The 22,811-nt window shown below is 38.5% G+C and overlaps 1 protein-coding gene across 11 annotated transcripts in view; it reads right to left on the reverse strand.

Annotated features, from left to right (window-relative positions):
• Positions 1-22,811, reverse strand: part of sdt (stardust) — a 59,472-nt gene that overhangs the window by 8,843 nt on the left and 27,818 nt on the right. For 2 of the 11 annotated variants that reach the window (XM_068283631.1, XM_068283633.1), the window contains 6 exons: positions 21,077-22,375; positions 20,577-20,815; positions 7,586-7,842; positions 7,431-7,522; positions 5,768-7,132; positions 2,815-3,024 (listed from right to left, as the gene is read on the reverse strand). In XM_068283631.1, the coding sequence (XP_068139732.1) occupies positions 2,815-3,024; positions 5,768-7,132; positions 7,431-7,522; positions 7,586-7,842; positions 20,577-20,815; positions 21,077-22,375 (3,462 nt within the window). Of the gene's footprint in view, positions 1-2,814; positions 3,025-5,767; positions 7,133-7,430; positions 7,523-7,585; positions 7,843-12,985; positions 13,096-20,576; positions 20,816-21,076; positions 22,376-22,811 lie in introns of those variants that run through there. The other 9 variants (XM_068283634.1, XM_068283635.1, XM_068283641.1 and 6 more) reach the window with 7 other exon arrangements.

Here is a 22,811-nt window from a genome sequence, read left to right on the forward strand (position 1 = left end):
AGCAGCACACACACAATGCTTGTCAAACTGTTCAAACTGTTTTTCACACAAAAAAATAATCACAACAAAAAGAAAAACCAAAATTCAAATGCGGCCGATCGCAGAACGTGTAGAAAAACAACTAAAAATGCCAACTGAAAAATCATAACAAATGAGCGACAAAAAAAAATACAACCGACCGAACCCAATGGCCCACGGCACCGGCTTTATGTCTACACACAGAGAGAGAGAGAGAGGTAGATGGAGCGGGATAGATAGAGAGAGAGAGAGTTAGTCAACGACTGAGAGAGATAGATTGATAGGGGAGAGCACTAAGGTGGTTAAGATAGTGCGTTTGTATGTGTGAGCCAAGTTGCTGCTGCTGCTGTTGCTTCTTCTGCTGCCTACTGTCGGTCTAAACAATTGCCAATGCCGCTTCTGTTTAGCTTAACACTAACAGCAACAATAAAATATTCAACTAATTTGCTGCTGCAACCCTTTTTAACACAATACCAAGAAAAATGCCGCAAAATAAATATTTAAAAACAACAACAAAAAATAAATCTACCACATTTAACCAACTCGACATTCTGCTACCCTTTTGAGGAGAAGAGAATCAGGAATCATGTAGATAATATTTCTATATAGATTTTGAATTATACGTTCTATGCTATGGAAATCCATATAGTCGCTTGATCTTAATGAAATTTGTTAAAAAAATTAACCAATATAGATTGGAATTTCTATATTGGAACAATCTTATGTGACATAGTGATGCGATTTGGCTAAAAGTCTACCAACAGAAGTCCCAACCGGGCTATATAAAGTCATCCTTTCATACTGATTATGAACATATGTTAGCCGAAGGAGTTTCCTTCTAGGAAAATTGCCAATTTCAAACAAAACAAAATATTATTTTTATAAAAATTTTCAAGTCACATTTGACCCACTGTGCTGTGTTTGGTCTTGGCAGGCAATACAACAATTTTGTATGATAAAGTCACATTGATAAGCACTGGCAATGTTGAACCAAGATAAACTAAAAAATACCTATAGAATATTGGTCACAAAATTTGATAATTTTTTGATTATAAATATGTTAAGTTTACAGGGTGCAATTTGGCCCATCAACAAAAGTGATAGAGAGAGAGCGAGAGAGAGAGAGAGAGAGGAGAGAACAAACCACACAAACACATTACTCATTACCCATTGCACGTTGAACGAACGTTTCAGGTTGCTGGTTGCAAGTTGCATGCACCACCTACCCACCTTGCCCAACCCTTCCCTTCTGTATGCCACCCTGCTAACATTTTCCCGCACATTCATTATCCAATTAAAGCAAATGGCTCTCAAACTGCATACCATGGGCTTCCGCTTTTTAGTTGAAAATTAAGTACATTTGCCTCATCTTCAGCTTAAACTCCATCTACATTGTCATTTCCACTTTTCACTCTTAACGAATTCGATTAAAAGTTGGCATAATTAATCATTGCATTAAACAACTTTGAAAACCCTTACCCCGCCACCGCCATCGCCCCCACCAGGCGACGGCGGCATCGAAATGTAAAAATGTTTCACTTTTTAAAAGCATATACAATATACATTTTGTTGGTGTTCCTGGGCACTTTTAAGAGCACAGTAAACAAAAAGTTGTTAAGCAACTTTTTTTACGCCCACAACAACACAATTTACTGGTATGGACTCTGTGTGTGTGTGTGTGTGTGTGTGTGACTCTGATATTTTTCCGTTTTGTTTAATGCCTTTACATTTTGCTTTTTCCTCTTTAGTTTTCGCTACTTTTCAGCCACACCGATTAACAGTTTGAGGTAATTATGGACGACGTGGAGGGAGTCTTGCAGTTTTAAAGCCATTGCCACTTGAATGGTTGCTGTTGGCCATTGACCAGCAACTCAAATGAGCACGTACCACACCAAAGCAGAATGAGGCATTGACTAAAGGGAATGGGCCAACAAAGAACACACACAGAGAGGAAGAGAAAGAGAAAGAGAGAGAGAGAGAAAGAGCGTAGAACAAAGTTATAAGCCGGAAACGTTGCCATAGAGTTAACCCTCTCCCTTGCCACCACTACTTCCTCCTCTTGCCATTCCACAGACTGCAAATACATACATATATTGAGGTTGACAAGGTATCGAAATAAGAGGCGAAGGTAGCGAAAAAGGGCGGGGAGTAGTACGGAAGAGGGAAGCATGCGTCACGGATATTTCTACCTGTTCTGCATGTCAAAAGGGCTCATTCAACTGTTGTGGCCTCATCTGCCATTGCCTTTATATGAATGTCAAACTATATAAGTTTTACATAGCTTCAAAATGATTAAACTGAAAGATCTTTATAATATAAAAGGCTTATTTATGTATTTCCCCCTTGTTCATTTATTGTTATCTATTCTCTTCGCTCAAGGGTTAGCTTTGGATTGTTGTCACACTAATAAAAAGGTAAACAAAACGACAATATATAATAGTATTGCAGCTTTTGCTTCGTTTTACAACACTGTTTGGGTTAGCTGCAACCTAACTCTGCCTTATATGAAACAATTGTTTGTGGTTTTGAAGATGGTCAATAAATTTAATCTTATTAAGAGAATATCACAAAGAGAATATCACAAACTTCTCTAAACTCTTGTGAATGTAAATGAAAGCGATTCCCAGGAGTAAAACAATCCGAGTGTTTAAACTGAGTAAAATCCAATATGTACATATAAGAGCGGAATGGAATCTGAATTGCAGTTTTACAAGCCCTTTAGAAACCATGTGCAATATTTGCCATAGCCTAACCTTTAGGCGCAATATTCTAAGTGAATGTATGTAAGTTACTCACCTGATATTTCTTTATGCTATCCAATTGTTCCAATGTGGGTTCAACAATTTGGGCAATTTGTTGTTGCTGCTGTTGTTGTTGACTGCTGCCATTGCCCAAAATGCGACGATCGGGCAATTGAGGGGCGGGTGCACAATTGATAAGACGTCCATCCTTTTCCACACGTAAATGATCGCGTGGCGGTGGCACGGGTTTTGCATTACCATTAAGCTGCATATGTAGAAAAAGTATGATGAAGGAGTTTTTGAATTAGTTTTAAGCTTAAACAAGAAGTATAACGCCTGTGTGTGTATGTCTGTATATATGTTTGTGTGAAGATGATGAAATGAAGATGGAATGTATATTATATGTCTGTATGTATGCATATGTGTGTATACATATATGAGTGTGTGTGTGTGTGTTTGTGACAAATTTGATTTGTACCCATTATTGGCATTTTTTTTTATCTCCGTTTATTTTATGTTTTTGTTTTTTAATTAAATATTTTCGTTTGACAACCCTGACCCAAGGCATTACCAACCCCAACCCAACCGCTAGCCCCCGCCCTGCTCTTTTGTTTTAACAACCCACCCACATACATACATAAATGACACACAAGCAACAACAATGTGTCCGCCGCACTACCCGCACTTGTTAACACTCAAATATGTATGCAACGAGTGCATCATGAGGCAACTGGCAATACACCGAAATTCTTTTTACTCCATCTGGCAAAAAAAGCTAAAGAAATGTCATTAACTTTTTAGAAGGACTTAAGGAACTGCGTTGAGATGCAGCAATGTTCCATTTGACTGATGGTCAAAAAAGAGCCATTAAAGGTTATGACGGTATTTTAACTTTTCTTATCGTTATACAACACTGTTTTGGTACGGACGGATCCTGGAGAGACGAAATCAAAAGAGACTATACTGTGATAAAGTTTTAGATAGAGCGATAACGACGCATCATCCATAAAATAGAAAAAGCTGTTAAAGTTTGACTGGTTTAAGAGACTCTGGTTTGAAGTTTTAAGTTTTAGAGATCAAGACCATTTTACAACACTGCTGCAAATCAGCCTCAAATCAAGTGTTTTTAAACGACATTTGATGAAAATTGATGATAGAAACTGATTCGAGATCTAGTATCTAGTCAGATGGAAACATTGCAGCTGCCATTTAAATGAAATTAATAAAAGAACCAAAAAAAAAAAATCCCCCAAAAATAGGCTACAGCACAATTTTGTAAATTGTATGAACGAATATGCTTGATTATTTAATCCTATCGCATTATTTTTAGTAAAATCCAACTGAAGCAGATAGTTGCAGATGACGTCACAAGAATGATGACCGAATGAATATACCTTTCTTTGGAATTTTGTATCTTGCAGATACATATTCGTACACGTGGGCAAATGGATGCAATTATTTTTGTTTCATTGCATTGTCATTTATTTATTTATTTGTATGCCCTTTCTTGTCTCGGTCTTTCTCTCTCTCTCTCTCGATTCGTGTGTGTGAGCTTGTTTCACAACGAAATGGCAAAAAGGCAACAAAAAAATACAGGAATCCTTTGTTTTTATCCTTTCGTTTCTTTTTTTTTTTCTTTTGGGTAAATTAATCGAAAGCAATTTCGCATAAATTACACTTATTTCTCAATGTGTACATATTTATATGTATGTGTGTGTTCGTGTGTATTCGTATGTGTGTGTGTGTGTGTGTGTGGGTTTAGAGTGATGAGGGGCTACTCGACCCCCTTTAACCCTCAGCGCCTCAGATTTCCCCAGCATCCACTCGGTCTGGGTATTTAGGATTATGCGATGCTAACGAGGCCAAAAGAAGCAGTTGCTTTAATGCCAGGAATTAGGCCAAAACTAAATAATGTTGGCAATTGAAATGCAATGCAATGCAAAAATCAATAAACAGATTTATAACTATGTATATATAGGTACATATATATGCATATAAAGAGAGAGAAGAGAAAAAGAAACCTTAGCAAGTGTACCATAACTTTTGCAAGAAAAAAAAAAACAAACAAACAATCCGATTCAAGACTGATTTGACGCCCCTCCCCCTCTCCCCAAGAAGGGGGCAAAAGAAGGTCAAGATGTCAATTTCCACAGCAGCCGAAAACACAAAACGACAACTACAATAAAAAGAAAAAAACAAACAAACGAAGGAAAATAAAGAAACACGGAGAGAAAATTATAAAAGAAAAAACCTAAAGCCATATGCGGGAAATGTTGGCGATAAAAATGTTGAATTGTTTTTTTTCTCCCTTTCTCTCTCTCTCCCGCTGTCTCTTTCTCATCTTTTTGCTGCTGCTGTTGCTGCCGTTCCATTAATATAGCATTTACTGCCGCTGGCATGGCACATGTTGCTGCTGATGGTGCACCAGGTGTTGGCTGGCTTCCTCCACCACATTTCCATTTCCATTCGCCCCAGATGAAATGCAAATTGCCAGAGATTTATGTCAGTTACATGCACATTTGCACACACACACACACACAGAACAACAGCTAGAAAAGAAAGGCAAGGGGGCACCAGGGGCAAGTGGGTGGTTGGTTTGGTTGGTATGATAAAGAATGGAGAGATAGAGAGGAACAAGAGAAGTTGGTAATTTCCTTTTGGTCATGTTGCTGCATACCGCACATAATTAATCAACTTAGACTAAAATACAAAAAAAAAAAAAAAAATAGAAGAAAAAGGAAACAGAAACAACAAAATCTAAACAACACAAAATACAAGAGAATGGACAGAGCACAGAAACATAATAAAAAAAAAAAAAACTACAGCAGAAAAGGAGCTTAGTTTAAACTACACAAAAAGAGTGAGAGAGGAGAGAGGTAGAGGAGAAAGATTGAGAGTAGGGACATAGAGCGGGAAAAGAGGAGGCAAGACTGCCAGTTAGACAAACATACATATATGTAGAAGTAGCAAATATTATACATGTATGTATATACAATGTTGTTGTATACCTCATCTGCAGCTACGTGCTTGCTGCTGCTGCTGCTGCTGCTGCTGCCATCGCTGCTCGCAGCAACAACATTACCAGCAGCAACATTCGCAGCAACAACAATTGCCGACGACTTATAGCCAGAACCTGAAACAGAACCAGACCCCGATCCAGACACGCCCAGCGATGACAACGTTGTGTGTGCCGTCGAGGAGCTGGCATTCGATAGCAATGAGCCACGTGATGAGAGATGTGCTGGCGGTGGATAACGTGGCGGCGTTTTAACCATCTCAATAAAACTATCCGGCACATCTACCGGCAATTCACGATGTGATGGCTTGATGCTGTTTGTCATTGAGGTTGCTGATGCTGCTGTTGCTGGTGTTTGCTGCTGTTGATTAGGCTCATAGCCAGGCGGTGCTAAACTTAAATCATCTGGCACCGTTGATGTGGTGCTCGCTGTTGTTGCTGCTGTTGTCGATGACGCTGATGATGCTGATGTTGATGCCACACTGGGTATATTGCTGCCGCTGCCGCTGCCACTGCCACTGTTGCTACTGCTATTGCTATTACTTGTATGCATTGAACTATTGCTGCTGTTCAATGAATTGCTGTTACTGCTGCTGCTGTTGGTTATAATTAATGCTGACTGACTGCGGCTGCTGCTGCCAGTGCCAGTGCTTTTACTTGCTGATGTTGTTGTTGTCGTCAATGATTGTTGTTGATGTTGATGCTGATGATGATGATGCAAATGATGATAGGCATGAAATGTGTCCAATTGTTGTTTGCTCATCACCTCATCGAAGGCACTCGATGATGGTGAGCTGGAACCTTTACGATATAGACCATCTACCATGCAGATCAATTCATCAGTGACACTTTTATTGCTATTGTTGCCATTTGGATCATTGTTCATTAACAATTTATTGCTGGGCGTTTGTTGTTGGGCTATTTGTTGTTGTTGTTGGGCACTTGTTGTTGTTGTTGTTGTTGCTGCTGTTGTTGTTGCTGCTACTGTTGCTGTTGCTGTTGGTATGGTTAATAACGTTTGCTGTTCATGTTGTTCCGATTGTAGACAATTTTCATAGTTTTCAATTTGTTCCAATTTAGTTTGTTGTTTTTGATTATACAAATTTTGTGTGGCCACATCGAGTTGTGTTGTTGTTGTTGTTGTTGACAATGTTGTTGAGTGTTGTTGTTGTTGTTGTTGTTGATGATGATGATGAGCATGTTCATGTTCATGTTGTTGTTGTTGTTGTTGTTGTTGTAGTTGTTGATCATGTTGATGTGAAGAATGATATGCAACAATTAACAATTTGTTAGCATGATCATTGTTATATTTAGTTGTGAATGTGATATTTGTGTTGGTGCTCAATTTTGGATGTTTCTGAATGTCGAATATATATGTGTATGTATATGTGCAGGTGGTTTAGATGCAGTAGTGTGTGTGTGTTTTTAGATGGATAGTGGATGGTTTTTTTTGTTTTTGGTTGATGATGAAACGAAAGAGATGCATGGATTGGAATGATATAGTAAGTGGTGGGTGTTTTGCATTAAGCATATTTTGGGTTATTTGTGTTTGTTAGTTGCAATTGCAGTTTAGTTAGCTAGTTAGCTAGTTAGTTAGTTAGTGTGTGTGCTTTGACTTGGTCTTTGGTGTTAATTAGTTTTCCTCTCTGATTTACCTGTGGTGGACGGGGTGGCGGATATCTGGGTGGCGTCTTATTACGTGCTATAAACGTATCTGGACAGTCGACGGCCATCTCACGATGTGGACCTATCGGTTGGCAATAAAATGTCATGTGTGTCATTATACAGTTAGTTTTTAAATTAAACGCACCGTTATCTTGATTCACCGACAGCATGGTCAGCATTTCCTGATCGATCTCCCTAATATCACTAGAGTGTGTTCGATAATGTTGTTGTTGTTGTTGCAAGTGTTGCTGTTGCTGCTGCTGGGGCAGTTGTTGCTGCAGTTGCTGCTGTTGATGATGATGCAGATGATGATGCTGACCAGTTATATAATCATCCGGCAGACATGGCTTCAAATCATCACCATCAATGACTACAATGCTCGAACCGGAACGCCGGCGTGGCCTACAAGAAGCAAGGAATTAAAACATATATTAAATTATTGTATTAAATATACCTACATATAACATAACATGATTGCATTAAATCGAGAATAAACTACTTAAATGAAATTCATACAATAAAATTCTGTTGGCATTTTGCAGCAAAAATTTTCCAACTCCCCTAAAGCCAATAAAATCCTTGAAATCCTTGAGACTTGCAAACACACACACACACACACATACAGACGCAGACACAATCTAGTATACAGTATTTCTATTTCATGCAACATTGACAGCACCTGTCAATTGCAACACACACTCGATTCAAGCTCAGGCTTTGCCTCTGGCTATGGCTCAGGTGCATTTACAGTTTGAGTGTCACTGTGTAGAAGATTTAGAGAAAGATGTTGACAATGATGACGATGATGAAACGCAGCTGGATATCGTTATTATTATTATATGCGCCTTTTATTATTATTTTCCCCAAAAAAATACCAAGCAGAAAGAACAGAGAAGAGCTTGCTGGCCGGTTAGAGGGTAGCAGAGAGGCTGGTTAAAGGAGCAAAGCGAAGCCGGGGATTTTTTAGGTGCCGAAGTCCCAAAAACTTTTGTCTAACTTTGCACTTTGGTTTTCTCTTTCATTTTTGGTTTAGTGAGGGGGTTTTTTTTCTTCTTTTTTTTGCTTTGTTTCCTTTTGCTCTGAGCTGCGTCCATTCAAAAAGGGGTTTTCTATAGAGGAGGCAATTTTCGCCTTAATTTGTTCGACTTTTGGCTTAAAGGTTTTGGCTACAACGACGGCCGGGCTAATTGCAAAAAAAGCTCAAAGTGGATTTTATGCTGGGATCAGCTTACAGCCTAAAAGTATGCTACTTTCTAATAGAGAAACGGGTCTAGGCCTAGAAAGAAAAGGGGAGAGAAGAAAACGGAAAAACGGGGCTACAAAAAAAAAGTAAACTAAGGCCAGGATGTGGCGTATAGGTGGACGGTTGGGTGGTTGGGTGGTTGTGTGGGTGGGTGGGTGTTTGGTTGGTTGGTTGCTTGGTTGATTGGGTCGCTATGCCAGCTCCAGAGGGACGACAAAAGCAATTTCAGTTGCCGACATCAAAGTGCAGCTCCACTTGCTCAATTTACACCGCTACCACTCAACGCCTCCCAGCCCCCCCCCAAACTTCACTACCCACACATACACACAGTTTGGTGGGCGGCTCAGAAAACGTCAGTAACAGTACAACGTGACCAAGACCAGCAGCAGCCTGAAGAGGTGTCAACGCTATTTTGCTGGTCAGTCCAATTCAGAACAAACCACCCACCCACCCACTCTGCATCACACCACTTGCACATGAAAAATCCTCCCAACCCATTTAACTTGCCTTTATTTATAGAGAACATAGAGAGCGGGAGACGCCCATTGAATAGGTTGCAATGCATTAAAAACCGATTTCTAGAGAATGCGCCCAAGACAAGACAACGGGGCGAGACAATTCAATTTGCGTAACAGCCGACGACGACAACGACAACGATGATGATGACGACGATAGCAATGGCAATGGCAATGGCAAGGACGACAACGCAAATGAGTCGAGCGCCGTGATGTGGAGAGGGATGCGGACAAAAAAAGAGAACTATAAACGAATTAAAATGCCTTTGGTGCTGAAGTTGAAGTGAAGACCCAAGACCAAGACGGAGGCCAAAGCCAAGTGAGAACGAGTGGCGGACCAGAGAACAGAGCAACCGACAGCTGGAGCACTCTCGCACGCTCATCAAAAGTCCTTAGTAAATGGTGAAAGCAGAAACAGAAGAAGGAAAAGGAAAAGCAAAAGTAGTAGTAGGTGTTCAAGGCATCTCGAGAGGTTCGTTCGATTAGTTCCATAGCAATGCAATTTTCATGCAATTAACTTTAAGGACTGTGGGCTTGGTCAGGCTCAAGTAGAATGGATGGATAGATGGATGGATGGATGGATGGATCGATGAACGAACGAATGAATGGATGGATAGATGGTTGAATGGAAACGCAAAATAACATAGAGAAGGCAAAGCAGACACAGTTTTAGAGCCACAATACTTGTAATCTTATGCCACTTAAGCAAGCATGGCAACCAATTTGTGTAGGAGCCTCCCTCGCACTTTTGTTTGTTTCTGATGGTTTATGGATTTGGGTTCAGGTCCGGGTTCGGTCCGGCCGTGTCCGGTCCGGTCATCAATAACCCATTTGGATAAGCAAAAGCACAACAATTTCCAAACGCTGTCAAGTGAGCAAGTGTATCCGAGACAAAAAGAGGTCAAAACAGGCGGGGAAAAAGAGAGAGAATGCTGAAGATAATGAGAATGAGGATGATGAAAAGGAGGACATGGTTTCAGTATCTGCGGTTGATAACCAGTCACCAGTCGTTGGGCAGAGGAGAGAAACAAGAGGCTATGAGAGAGACAAGACATGCAAAACCATTACATTTCTCATCGGTGTGTGTGTCTGTGTGGGTTAACACACACACCCACGACACACACACACACACACACACACACATGTTCATGACAGCGACATCCACATTTGTATTGTTGTCATTGTTTGTTGATGTCATGCGACATGCTAATTGTTTATGGTCAGCCAGCGAATTCTGCTTAGACAGGCAAGCATAGAGAAGGAGAACGAGAGAAAGAGGAAGGGAAGTTTGAACTGATAAGCGATAGTCACCGCTTTCACCTCAACATAATCATCATCAATTGGTGCATTTCCAATGCAAAAAAAAAAAGAAATATACAAAGAGCGAGTACGAGAGACGAATAGGGAGAGAGAGAGAAAACAGGAATGTTAAAAATGCCAACACAAACTTCATGCCTCAAAGATTACACACCTGTGGATAGCTAGCTTCTCCTGGTCAACAAGTGGTAGTGGCAGCTGGGCTCTCAGTTCTGGGCCCAACCCCCGGAAGAGACTTATTTACTGTGACCAGCGGAAGTTGCCTTTGTTCATCATCATCATCATCATCATCATCGCCATCGCTGGATAGGGTTTAGGGTTTAGGGCTAGGGCTACAACTACAAGTAAGTCATAATAATGCCGGACCACAAAAATATTTCGAAAGGTGCCCCAAGACCAGGTAGAGATGCCAAACCCCCAAAACATTGGGTATTGTGGGTGTGACCGTCGGCAAACACCTAAAACTATTTCACAAAAAAAAAAAAAAAAAAAAAAAACACCCAAAATAAAAGTACAAAGATACAGACAAACCAACAAGAAGAACGAACCAACAAGCAAATGCCAATGATCATGAGAGAAGCAAAAGGGAGGAAGAGTTTTGGTAAATGAATGATGAGATGAGCAAGATGAATATATGGGTGTGAGGTATGTGGTATTCACGTGTGTGTGTGGCATAAACTTTAAAAATGTGGATAAATGACTAGAAAAATTAGAATTGATATGTAATCTTGAGGATGAGAAATTATATCAAAAGAACTGGGCCCTAGGGAAACAAATTTTAGGGTGAAATTTCATTTCATTGATATTTTTCTTAAGTAGAAACCTTTCTTGGAATCATCAGAAATCAGATCATTTCCCCACTAACTTTTCCTTACCACATGATTTGACTGAATTTTGTTCAAACTTTAGTTACTCAATACGTCAAATTTGATTATTACCTTAATTCTAGTAATCAACATTTAGTTGTACTCTCTCTTCAGCATCTTTATTAAGACACCAAATCAAAATAAAGTCAAAAAGTTATAACTGTTAATCAATAGGATTAGTTACAAGTTTAGATAGATAGAGAAATCAAAGATTTACTCGAGCTCTCATTACATTTCCAAAGATGTCCTCAGTTGAATCGTAATTTATCGTTTTAGATGCTTTGAGTGGTTTTACATCTAATTAACGGTAAAGCCACAAAAACCAAAAATATCAGTGGCCAATCAATCAATAGCAATCAAAGTCAAGAGACAGTTTTCTCACCCCTAAAGAAGGGAATCTACCTTCGATTCAACTCAAACTACATACATATATAAAGTTTCCTATACATTTTCTCTTAATAAAATTCATGGGCAAATAGTAGAACGAGAAGGAGAATCGGAGAAGGTGGTGGGTGGTGGGTACCCCACAAATTTCTGCCATTTGACGTTGAGGTGCACAAATTTCTTAAGAATTAATTAAAAGCTAAACACAAACAAAAGAGTCAAAGTGGTAGAAGACGAATGATTGACTACCCTTCCTTTGTGTCCCTAATGATGGAGGGGGGGCAAACGTTAAAGTAAAGGACGAATGCATTTTCAAAGTAGTCAACCTCCCATCCGCTTTTCTTTCGCCATTACACCGACCTAACCTCCTACCAACTGTGTGGCCCCCTCTGGTCTTGTTTTTGGCCATGAATGAAATTTCAATTTTAGGTTTGGGGTGAGAACTTTCGATTTGGTATTGCTTTTTAAAGAACAGTCATTAAACTACAGTTGATTTGGTTTGCAATTTGGATTTCTTTTAAGAATGACTTAATTGATTGTTGGATTGACTTTTTTTTTATTTTTTTGGTTTTGTTTCTCAAGTTCAAGTTCTTAAGATTTGTCCAAAGTTGTGGGCATTTAGAAAATCAATCAAATGGAATTTATATTAAATGAATCTGAAGCTTCGCAAATGCAAATGAAGTTTGGTTTGCTTGTTTTTCTCTCTTCTTTTCTTTGTGTCAGCTAATTCCTTTTCATTCTGAGAAAAATTTACCTTTCGACATTTGGTTTTATCTTTTCTCTGCCTGGTTTTACTTTTACTACCGTATACTATATATCAATATGGTTTGCACTATTGCAACTGCAGGTAGACCGATTGGGAGAGCACAAGAGTAACAGTGAGGTAGAGAGAGAGAGTCGATTTTCTTTTCCACTTTGAGGTGAGTTAATTTTCTGGCTAAAATTTTTACATTTCGCTATGAATCATCTCATAGAAAATGAAAAAATATATTAATCGTAATTGGAGCTACATATTGCAGATTGATTCCCATCTTACTTTGTAAAGAAGAATACTTTAGTAAATCAAAATCATATACATATACAATCAAACATGTACATATACATACATATGGATTATTATGGGTCTTTCCTCTTCAAGGATCGAAGTTAGCATATCTTATAGATGCATTTGCATATAGTCTAATCTCTAGGGCAGATCTGGGGATTGATTTAGAACTTACCATTGCTTTAAGATGCGCATCTTATAATCCAATAATTTTCTTTTTTCCTTAATTAATTATTATTTTATTTTTTAAGTTTGGCGGTCATCACAAACATAACACATAATTAGAAACGACGACAAAAAAAAAAAAATAATATCTAAAAAAAGAAACAAAATTATGAGAGTTGAGCGCATGCGCAACAACAACCATCAAACAAACAAAAAAAAAAAAAAAAAAAAAAACAGAAAACTTTCGAATGAAAAATGTTAACTGACCAAAAATTGCAGTGGCCATTGCAAGTAACACGGACACATGCACACACACACACACAAGTAGAGATCAATGCAGCTGGAAAAGTATCTTTCACTTTTCATTCGATATGGCAACACTGGGAATGATTTTCGGTTCTCTGTTTTGCTCTTGTTCGTTACAATAGTTGTTGTTGTTGTTGGAAATTTTAATTGCATTTTAATGAGCTTGAAAATCTGTCAAAAATTCTTGGCAACAAACACACACAGACACACAAACACACACACACATATTCACGCGCGCACACTTGCAATGAGTGTGATCAGCTAACGGCAACTTGCAATTGCATGTTTGTTAAACATTTTTCTTCTTATGATTGTTTTTGTTTTTGTTGTTGTCGCGGTCAGTTGCATTTTGATTGCTGTTGTTGTTGTTGTTGTCGTTATTGTTATTGTTACTGCTGCTACCGCTCTTGCATTAGCCACAACGCGTTTTTACCTCTCTGCGAACAAAGTCAGCCATAGACTGACTGAAAAACTGAAAACTGAGCTGAAAACTAAAAAAGAAAAAAAACAAAAATAACAACAACAACAACAGCACTAAGCAAAAGCCAAGCCACTGCCGCCGCCGCCGCCGCCACGGCCAAACAGAAAGAAGAGAGCAAGAGCGAGCGAGCGAGGTAGAGAGAGAGAGAGTGTATGGGTGAGAGACCCAAGCAACCAGTGTGAGCGAGGGAGATAGGGAGTAGGGAGAGCAGGAAGAGCCAGAGTTTTGAGTGAGAGACGACAGAGCAGCGTAACGAGGTGAGCGAGCACTGACTGTCTCATATACCTGTCGGCTATGCAGCGCAAGTGCAGCTCACTCAAAGGATATTGAAGTGCTCTCACACACACACACACGCACGCATACACATACTCACACGCACATAGCCCGAGGGTTAAGCAACAACAACAACAGCAGTAAACAATGGCAAATTGCAAACGAACACTTCGAGTGTAACAAAAACAACAACAACATCAACAGAGCCAAAAGGAATAGGAGAGCAATAAGCGAAATAGGCAATTTCCAGCAATTCTTAATGCACAACTTCCATCTTTTCTGATCGAATTGAGAATACCCTAACATCGACTACTCTATGATCGGGTCTTACTCTAATCAGAATCTCTCAGAACTAAAAACTTTAATGATCTCTCATTGAAGTTGGGTCAATGTGTTGAGTGTCTGGTGTTTTTTTTTCGCAAGGGTATCAAAACAGGCAACAGGCATAACAGAAAAACAAGCAGAGTTGGAAAAAAAAGGCAGCAGCGTCCGCAGCGCTGCCAGCAGCAGTAAGGTAAAAGCCATTGAGCGGGACGTTGACAGAGGCTGCTGCTGCTGCAGCGGCAACTGAGGCTGAAGCACAGGTACAAATAAACTCATTGTTTATATATGTATATCTGTGTGTGTGTGTGACAGTGAGAATGCCTTGCCTGTATGTATGTAGTTAAGCCTGTTGTTAATGCCTTGCAGCATACAAAAGAACAAAAGGTGGGCCCTCTACATTTGTATACACCTCGAGATACACACACATACATATACATACATATACAGTTGGAATTAAAAAAAGCCCCCTTGCTAAGGGAATAAAGTGAAAAAAAGCTTAATTTATTTTTAAGGAAAAAGAAAAAATGAAAAAAATTTTTTAAAAAAAAAAAAAATATAAAAAAAAAAAAAAAAAAAAAAAAAAAAAAAAAAAAAAAAATTAAAAAAAAAAAAAAAAAAAAAAAAAAAAAAAAAAAAAAAAAAAAAAAAAAAAAAAAAAAAAAAAAAAAAAAAAAAAAAAAAAAAAAAAAAAAAAAAAAAAAAAAAAAAAAAAAAAAAAAAAAAAAAAAAAAAAAAAAAAAAAAAAAAAAAAAAAAAAAAAAAAAAATATTATTTAAAAAAAAAAAAAAAAAAAAAAAAAAAAAAAAAACAATTTAAAAAAAAAAAAAAAAAAAAATTTTAACATAAAATTTCCGATTACTTCTCAAAGATTACTATAAAATCCTTAAATTTTTTTTTTTTTTTTTAAAAAAAAAACCAATTTTATTAATTAAAAAAAATTAAAAGATTTTTATTGGGGGTTAGGTTAGTTGACCGCCCCCAAAAAAAAAAAAAAAAAAAAAAAAAACAAAAAAAACTTTTTTTTGTTTTTTAGGGGGGGTTTTGGGTTAAAAACCCAAATTAAAAACAAAAATAAACCAATATATACATATGTATATTTTTATTCATATAAATTGATATCTGTGTATATGCAGGTTACTATGTGTGTGTATTTCTGAGTGTATGTTCTGTATTTTCATGACTCAACAAACAACTATGTATGTATGGATGTATGTATGTACATATGTACATATGTATGTACGATGCTGTTGCCGATCGCATGGACCCAAGTACAAGCCTCCAACATCAATGACGCGCTCAGCTCCAAACAAACAAAAAACAACAACAACACATAAAGTAGACAAGAATTTCAAAGATTCTTTTCGTATGTACATATGTATGTAGTAGGTACACACACACACTCAAAGAAAAGGATGTGCATAGATGCTCTCAGATTCATCTTGATTGATAATGGAAAATAATGTTCTTTTTATTTTCTCTATAAATCTTAGATAATATTTCCACAAAAATGAATTGCCAATGTCTTAACCACATATGTACATACATATGTATGGATGTACTTATAGATTATGTACATAATTATCGATCGATTGATCAATCTGATACTTGAAACAAAACTTTTCATTAATTACTCCATTCAAAATGCATGACAAGTTGGCAGCTCTGTCACCCGATAACTTTGTTTACACGAGAATTGAAACGAAAAGCAAAGCAAGGCAAAAGAATAAAACAAAAAAAACAACAACAACAACAACAAACCTAAAAGAAGGTAAAATGAAATCAAACAACACAACAGGTAAAATGTGTAGGTAAGGGTGTCTTTGTATGTGTGTGTGTGTGTAGAAAAAAGGGGGGGAGCCAGAGGTGCAACAGGGGTAAACAAACCAGAACGAAGAAACGAAAACAAAAATGAAACACACGCACACACACACACACACACACAACAAACACAAGTTTTGCTATAGTTGTCGACATTGATGGGCTTTTGGGGATACCAACACACACATACATGGTGGGTGAGAGACGGTATGGGTGGAAATGGAGAAGAAGAAGAAGAAGAAGCATCCTCCAAAGATACAATCACACATTGAGACACAGACATAGCTATGTCTAGCCACTAGCACGTACACGTACCCACACATACACATACATACTATATATCAATGCACAAGGTATGTATGTATATGTGTATTAGTTCATGGCAACAACGACTGAGAGTGGGAGAAACAGAGAGACAGAGAGAAAGAGAGACCAACTGTAGGAGAGTCGGCGAGAGGCTGAGCCTGGCGGGCATCATTTGGCTCGCATTCTGCGCTCCGTTCTACGTTCTGTCAGTCGCCCAGTTGCTTAGAGTTATTATAACGGATTTATCTCAAGTTACAAGCTGCCGGCCAACTTGTACCTACATACACATACATATGTACATACATATACTATGTATGTATATTCACTCTTATATACACATGTGTATGTATGTATGGCAACAGCACAAATATACATAATTCAATTCTATATATGTATGTATGTACATATGTGGCAGCCCTCGCCGCTTCGTTTTCCTTACTTCATGAGCTTTAAGTTTTAGTTTGCTCCTTTTACTTCGAATATTACGGTATATTCCAGACATATATGGAGAAAGCTAACAGCTCTAGGATGTGGAAGATCAAATGTCATCGTCGTTGGGATAACGAAATTCCTTTCAAAATGAGATATAAACAGATTTGATCAAACATTTCGTAGGGATTTTAGTTTTATCTCGATTTTGAGCTTCCTTAAAATAATTTATTAACTTCTTGTAACTTTTAAGAACCTCTAATGTCTTATTTCTTGAAATACTTTAAGTTATTCAAATAATTATCCGATTATGCGAACCTACTCTAGTCAAAATTGATCCGTATAAAGGGAATTCTACAAAAATTAATATTAAAAGCCATAAGGGACAAGGGATTGACAACTGACAACTGTGTGTGTGTGTGTGTGTGTGTGTAGAAAGGACTTGTTGTTAGGGGCCGGGACATCAAGGGCTAATCCAATTGCTGTCAATTTTTTGTACTTTTTCTTCTTCTTCATCCTCTTTGGGTTTCTGCTTCTTGTCCCATTTGGTAGTCCTACCTCAATGATGGAATTAGTAAGTATTGCATTCAATCGTTGCGCCTGCGCGTGTCTGGCATACAAAATTTTGATTATATATATATGTATATCCAAGCTCCAAGCCCATAACATGGGTTATCTAACTACAGACAGTATGTTGTATGTAAGTATATGTAGACAGTCTGTGACTGGACAAGTCTGGAATTTTAAATGCCCTTTTGCACAGTTTGACAGGCTTAGCAGTTTGAGCAGCATGCTAATAATGTCATGATTTCATAACAGAATGCAAAACGCATTACGCAAGGCGCAATTATTGATGTCTGTCAGCCACATTTAGGGTGAGATCGTTAAAACACTTGAGCTACTTAAACACATCGCAACACTTATCAAAACTTTTGATTCGACATTGTAAGGACTACAATCTATGTATATGTATGTAGATATATTCAATCAATTGGTTCATTCAAAAGAAAGTCTCAAGAAGTAGTCAAGTTGAGATGCAATTCATGGACAAGCTGATTATTGGTCTCAATTAATGACGTAGTAGTTTGAACATTGAGCAAGCTTTTGCGGTATCTACGCCTATTAGTGCATTTGGAAAGTAAAACCGACAGCAACTAACACCCAGGGCGTATGAAGGAGAAGGCAACCAAATGTCATCAGCATTAATTGTTGTCATCGGAGATGTGAGATGTTCATCTATGTACATATGTATGTAGGTGATGTGTGGTGGAATATCCAACAAATGGCAAATAGAAAACAGCAAACCAACAGCAAACAGAGAGACCTCGGCCAATCACTTTGACAGTTTTGTTGCCTATACACACAGACACACGCACACACACACACACACATGATATGCACAACAAGAGCCATAGCAACAACAACAATAATGACAAACAATAGATAATGATGCACATCAAGTGCATCGGCCATATCAAGTGTCGTCATCATCATCATTGTGTGTTGATGTTGTTGTTGTTGTTTTCGTTGTCGTTGTCTGCCAACTGATTAGTCAGCAGAAATTCTCACAACGCTCACTGACTTGACACTGAGATGAAGGCAAAGGGAATTGAAATTGATGCAACCGACTGGGGAATGGCACTGGCATTGGCCTGCTGACTGGGCCATTGAAAAATTGACTTGTCGAAATTGTTTTATCATTCCCAAAAAAAAAAAAAAAAACACATACAAAACAAAAAGGAAACACTTTAAAATTTATGATAAATATATTTCAAATACTAAACCAAACTATGAAACGTAGTTTTGACATCATTAAAATTATAATTCCCAACTAGTTAAAGGCTTTAAAGGATCTCCAGTACTTCTGCTCCTCATTTAATATCAATTTCTATGAAAAGTAATTGGAAATAAGTTTAGTTGTTTATTGTCGTGAATTTACTTTATCACTAAACCAACAGTGGGTTTTTCCATTTAATTATCTAATTGTAAGTACAACCTACTTAACTTCAATATTAACAATCTAAATGCATTCGAAAAAGTATTAACTAACCAATAAACGATGTGGAATTAAATAAATGCATTTAGGTTAATTGTTTTCATTTTAGGATTTAGCGAATTTCTGAGGGAGGCCTTAAATTAATTTGTTTATCAGACGACTGTGTGTAATTAGAAATCAATTATCGATTTCAACTTAATGTTAAGTAATCTATATCCAATCGAATTGAAGATGGTTATAAAGATTTTTGTTGTAGTTTTCGGTTTTGAGTTTGAGTTTCGAAATCATAAATCAATGGCATCATTATTACCCAATTATAGCAATTGGGTTGTTAAGCAGCCCAATTGCTGTCAAACTGTGGAAGCCCTGGCGCTACACGAGTTTAAGGGAAAATCGATTAAAAATGTATAAATATTCAGCGCAGGGTGTGGAAAATACCTCGTTAATTAATAATGAGCATAAAATGAAAGCGCGCGTGCAGGATGGTCGATGCCAAAGATGATGATGATGATGATAATGATGATGGAGGATGGAGGACGGCTTATAGCTGGATGGAGATGGAAAAAGGATAGTGGTGGTAGAATAGCAAGCTAAAAAGGAGGACAAGAGGCGGCTTAGTGGGGACATAGTTTGCTGCTTGTGGCTGGGCTCGCCTTGGTTTGGCTTGGCTTGGCCGCAGGCAAAATCACAACAGGTTCATTTGCCATGCCAGCCTCAGACTGATGTTGAATATGAGTCCTAGACAAGGACACAAAGCACACACACACCCACACCTATACACCTACACCTGAAGCCCGAAAGAGGTGAGAGCGAGCGAGAAAGAATGTGTGAAAAATGTCAGTGCTGGTCAAAGGCGAAACGCGAACGAGGACAACGACGGCAACGACGACAACGGCCACGATGGCGATGGCAATGCCGTTAAGTGTAAAGATGAGGATGAAGGACGCAGGATGTGGATAGCCAGCCAGTCAGTCAGCCAGCCAGCTGGAAAACCCAGCGAGCAAAAGCAAGTAAATAAATAAGCAGTCATAAAAACAACGTATACATATGTATGCTCACACACACACACACACGTGCACAACGCGCACGCATCTAAAGGAACACATATGGTGGGTATTACCATTTCCATTGAAAACAACAGCCAACTGCCCAGGGGCTGGCAACTGGATGGCAATGCGAATCCCAGAGCTAAGCAAAGCGGTAATAAATGCTTTTCCAACTACATATACATACATATATATATATATATATATATATACGACTAACAGACTAAGAGACAAACAAACAATTGTTGTGGCAGACATTCAAGCAAACAAAATCAAAGATATCTAAATAATCATCTACAGTTTTGCAGCCATTACCGGTGACCTGCGCCTGCAGCGTATGCAACAAAATTTTTCAAAATGGCCTTCACATTCTTTTCAATTTCAAGGGCAAATATATACACACACATTCACACATAGTAAACACACATAACCAATTTGAATTAGTTAAACAGAAATGTAATTTTTTGTTCTTTAATAGTTTAATTAAATATTTCATCTTGTTCAAGAGGAAAGGCCACTTGACTTTCTTAGCTCCTATCGAGCAAGCAACTCGGTAATTTTTGCTATTATTAAATAATTTGTGTTGGGATATAAAAGAAATGTTGTTTATATTATTATTTACCTTGATTCCTGGCGAAGACTTTGATCGCCCAATAAAAGTTCAGTTCTTCCTTTTGATATGCTACTTGTGGGACTGTTTTGTTGTTGCAATTGTAATTGCTGTTGTTGTTGTTGCTGTTGCTGTTGCAGCTCATTCAGCAATTGTTGTTGCTGTTGACTTCTATTGCTGATTGCTGTTGTTGTTGTTGTTCCATCACTGGACTGATGCACTATGACATCATCATTATGCGTAGCTAGTAACTGTGAGAGAAGAAAGGACAAAGAAATTGAGATGATTAAATATACGATATACAAATATGGAAAATAAAGCAAGTTCAAAATAAAAACCTAAATTAACTTAAGAAGTGAACCGAAGAATGTATGAAAACCAAAAACCATAAGCAACATCAAATCAAAAGTAAAAACAAAAGCAACTTCAAGTGTCATGTTTTTCTTTTTTGGTCAACATGTTGCCTGTTTTTGTGCTTCTGTTGTTGAAGTTGTTGTTGTTATGTTGTATACCTCTCTTCTCGGTGGATACAAATTATTCGATATTAGTAAATCACAATTTTTCATAACAGTGGCCGAAGTATTTGTATTGGATGCGGATGCGGATGCGGATGCCGTTGCTGATGCTAAAGCGTATGGAGCGGTGGAATTATTGCTATTATTGTTGTTGCTTAAAAGTAAATGTTGCTGTTGCTGTTGCTGCTGCTGCTGCTGTGTGCCATTGTTGTTGCTGTTGTGACTGCTGCTAATGCTGTGCATTTGAAGTTCAGCGAATGCCTGTTGCAGCTGTCCACTAGATATGGCCGTTGAATATTCCGTTTTTGGTGTGGTTGTACCATGGACATGATGATGCGATTGATGCTGCTGCTGTTGCGTTGCTGTTGCTGGTGGCAATGCAATATCCGCCGATGTTACTATACTTGTTGCTGCCAGCAATGGTGATGTCTGTGCATCAACAAAATGCACATCTGTGTTACTACTTGTAGTCGCACTCAATTGCAATTGCGGTGGCTTATTTTGACCCTGACCATGACCTGGCTGTACCTGTTGGCCCTGACCCTGGCCCTGGCCATGACGTTGCTGTCGATGTATGGCCGCTGTTGTGGCCAATGTTGCTGCCGCTGCTGGCAGTGTTGTTGTTGCCGGCAATGTTGTTGTCGGCAATTGGGCATGCTTGTTGTTATAGCTAATATATGTAATGCCACAATAATTGGCCCCATCCACATCATCATCATCGTCGAGATCCTCGTCATCCACCTCCTCGGCCAGATGCTGTAGACTACTGGCCAACAATGATTTGGCCTGCAATGGCTTGCCGGCAGCAGCAGCTGCCGCTAGTTGCTGTTGCAGTTGCTGCAGCTGCTGCTGCTGGGCCTGGCTAGTTTGATAGATATGACCAGTGGCGCTGCTTGTGGAGGTGGTGGGTGGCTGGGATTGCGACAGGGATTGTTGTTTCTGCAGGGCGGCCGTTGTTGTATTATTAGCGTTTCGATCGGCTGCCGTAGCAGCGGCAACAGCGGCACTAACCAAAGCCGAGGCCCCCTGGGTGGCAATCTGTTGATGTTGTTGCTGTTGCTGCTGCTGTTGTTCCAGTGACATAATCGATGCCGGCGTTGGCACTGTTGTTGTGGCCGTTGTCGGTGCCAGGGATGGTGCACTTATTGGACCGCCAGCTGTTGCTGTTGTCATTGTGGCACTGCTGCAGGTTATTTGATTGCTTGTAAACGACGTCACATAGATGGGCGTTGAGTCATTCAAGAAGCTTAGGTCCTGCTTCTGACTCGCCGTCGTACCGCTTTTTGTTTGTTGCAACTGTTGTTGCAGTTAGAGAAATGAAAAGAATCACAGACAAAGGAGCAGAGAGCAGAGGAAAAAAATAGAAAGAGTGAGAATTTTTTATCGAAAGGAGAAGTCTACACATATCATTCTCATATACTGTTAATATTAATATTAATTATCAAAGAAAAGTTGAAAATAAGGTTCAATACATTCCTTGAATAGTGCTGAATTCCAAATGGATCGATTAGAACCTAATTGATCGATAGCCACTTAAAGTGGGGCAATAAATAAATAATCATCAAAAATCATCATTGTCATTAATCGATAGCTGACAAATAATATACCTTCACATCAATGCGTTAAGCATGAAACAAAACGGATCATTATTTTCTTTATACCCCGCTACCCGCCCACGCCCACACCCACACACTCGCACACACACACAGACTGATGACAGGACGCCTATACA

This window comes from Drosophila tropicalis, unplaced genomic scaffold (genome assembly GCF_018151085.1).
Source record: "Drosophila tropicalis isolate 14030-0801.00 unplaced genomic scaffold, ASM1815108v1 contig_158, whole genome shotgun sequence".
Lineage (NCBI taxonomy): Eukaryota > Metazoa > Arthropoda > Insecta > Diptera > Drosophilidae > Drosophila > Drosophila tropicalis.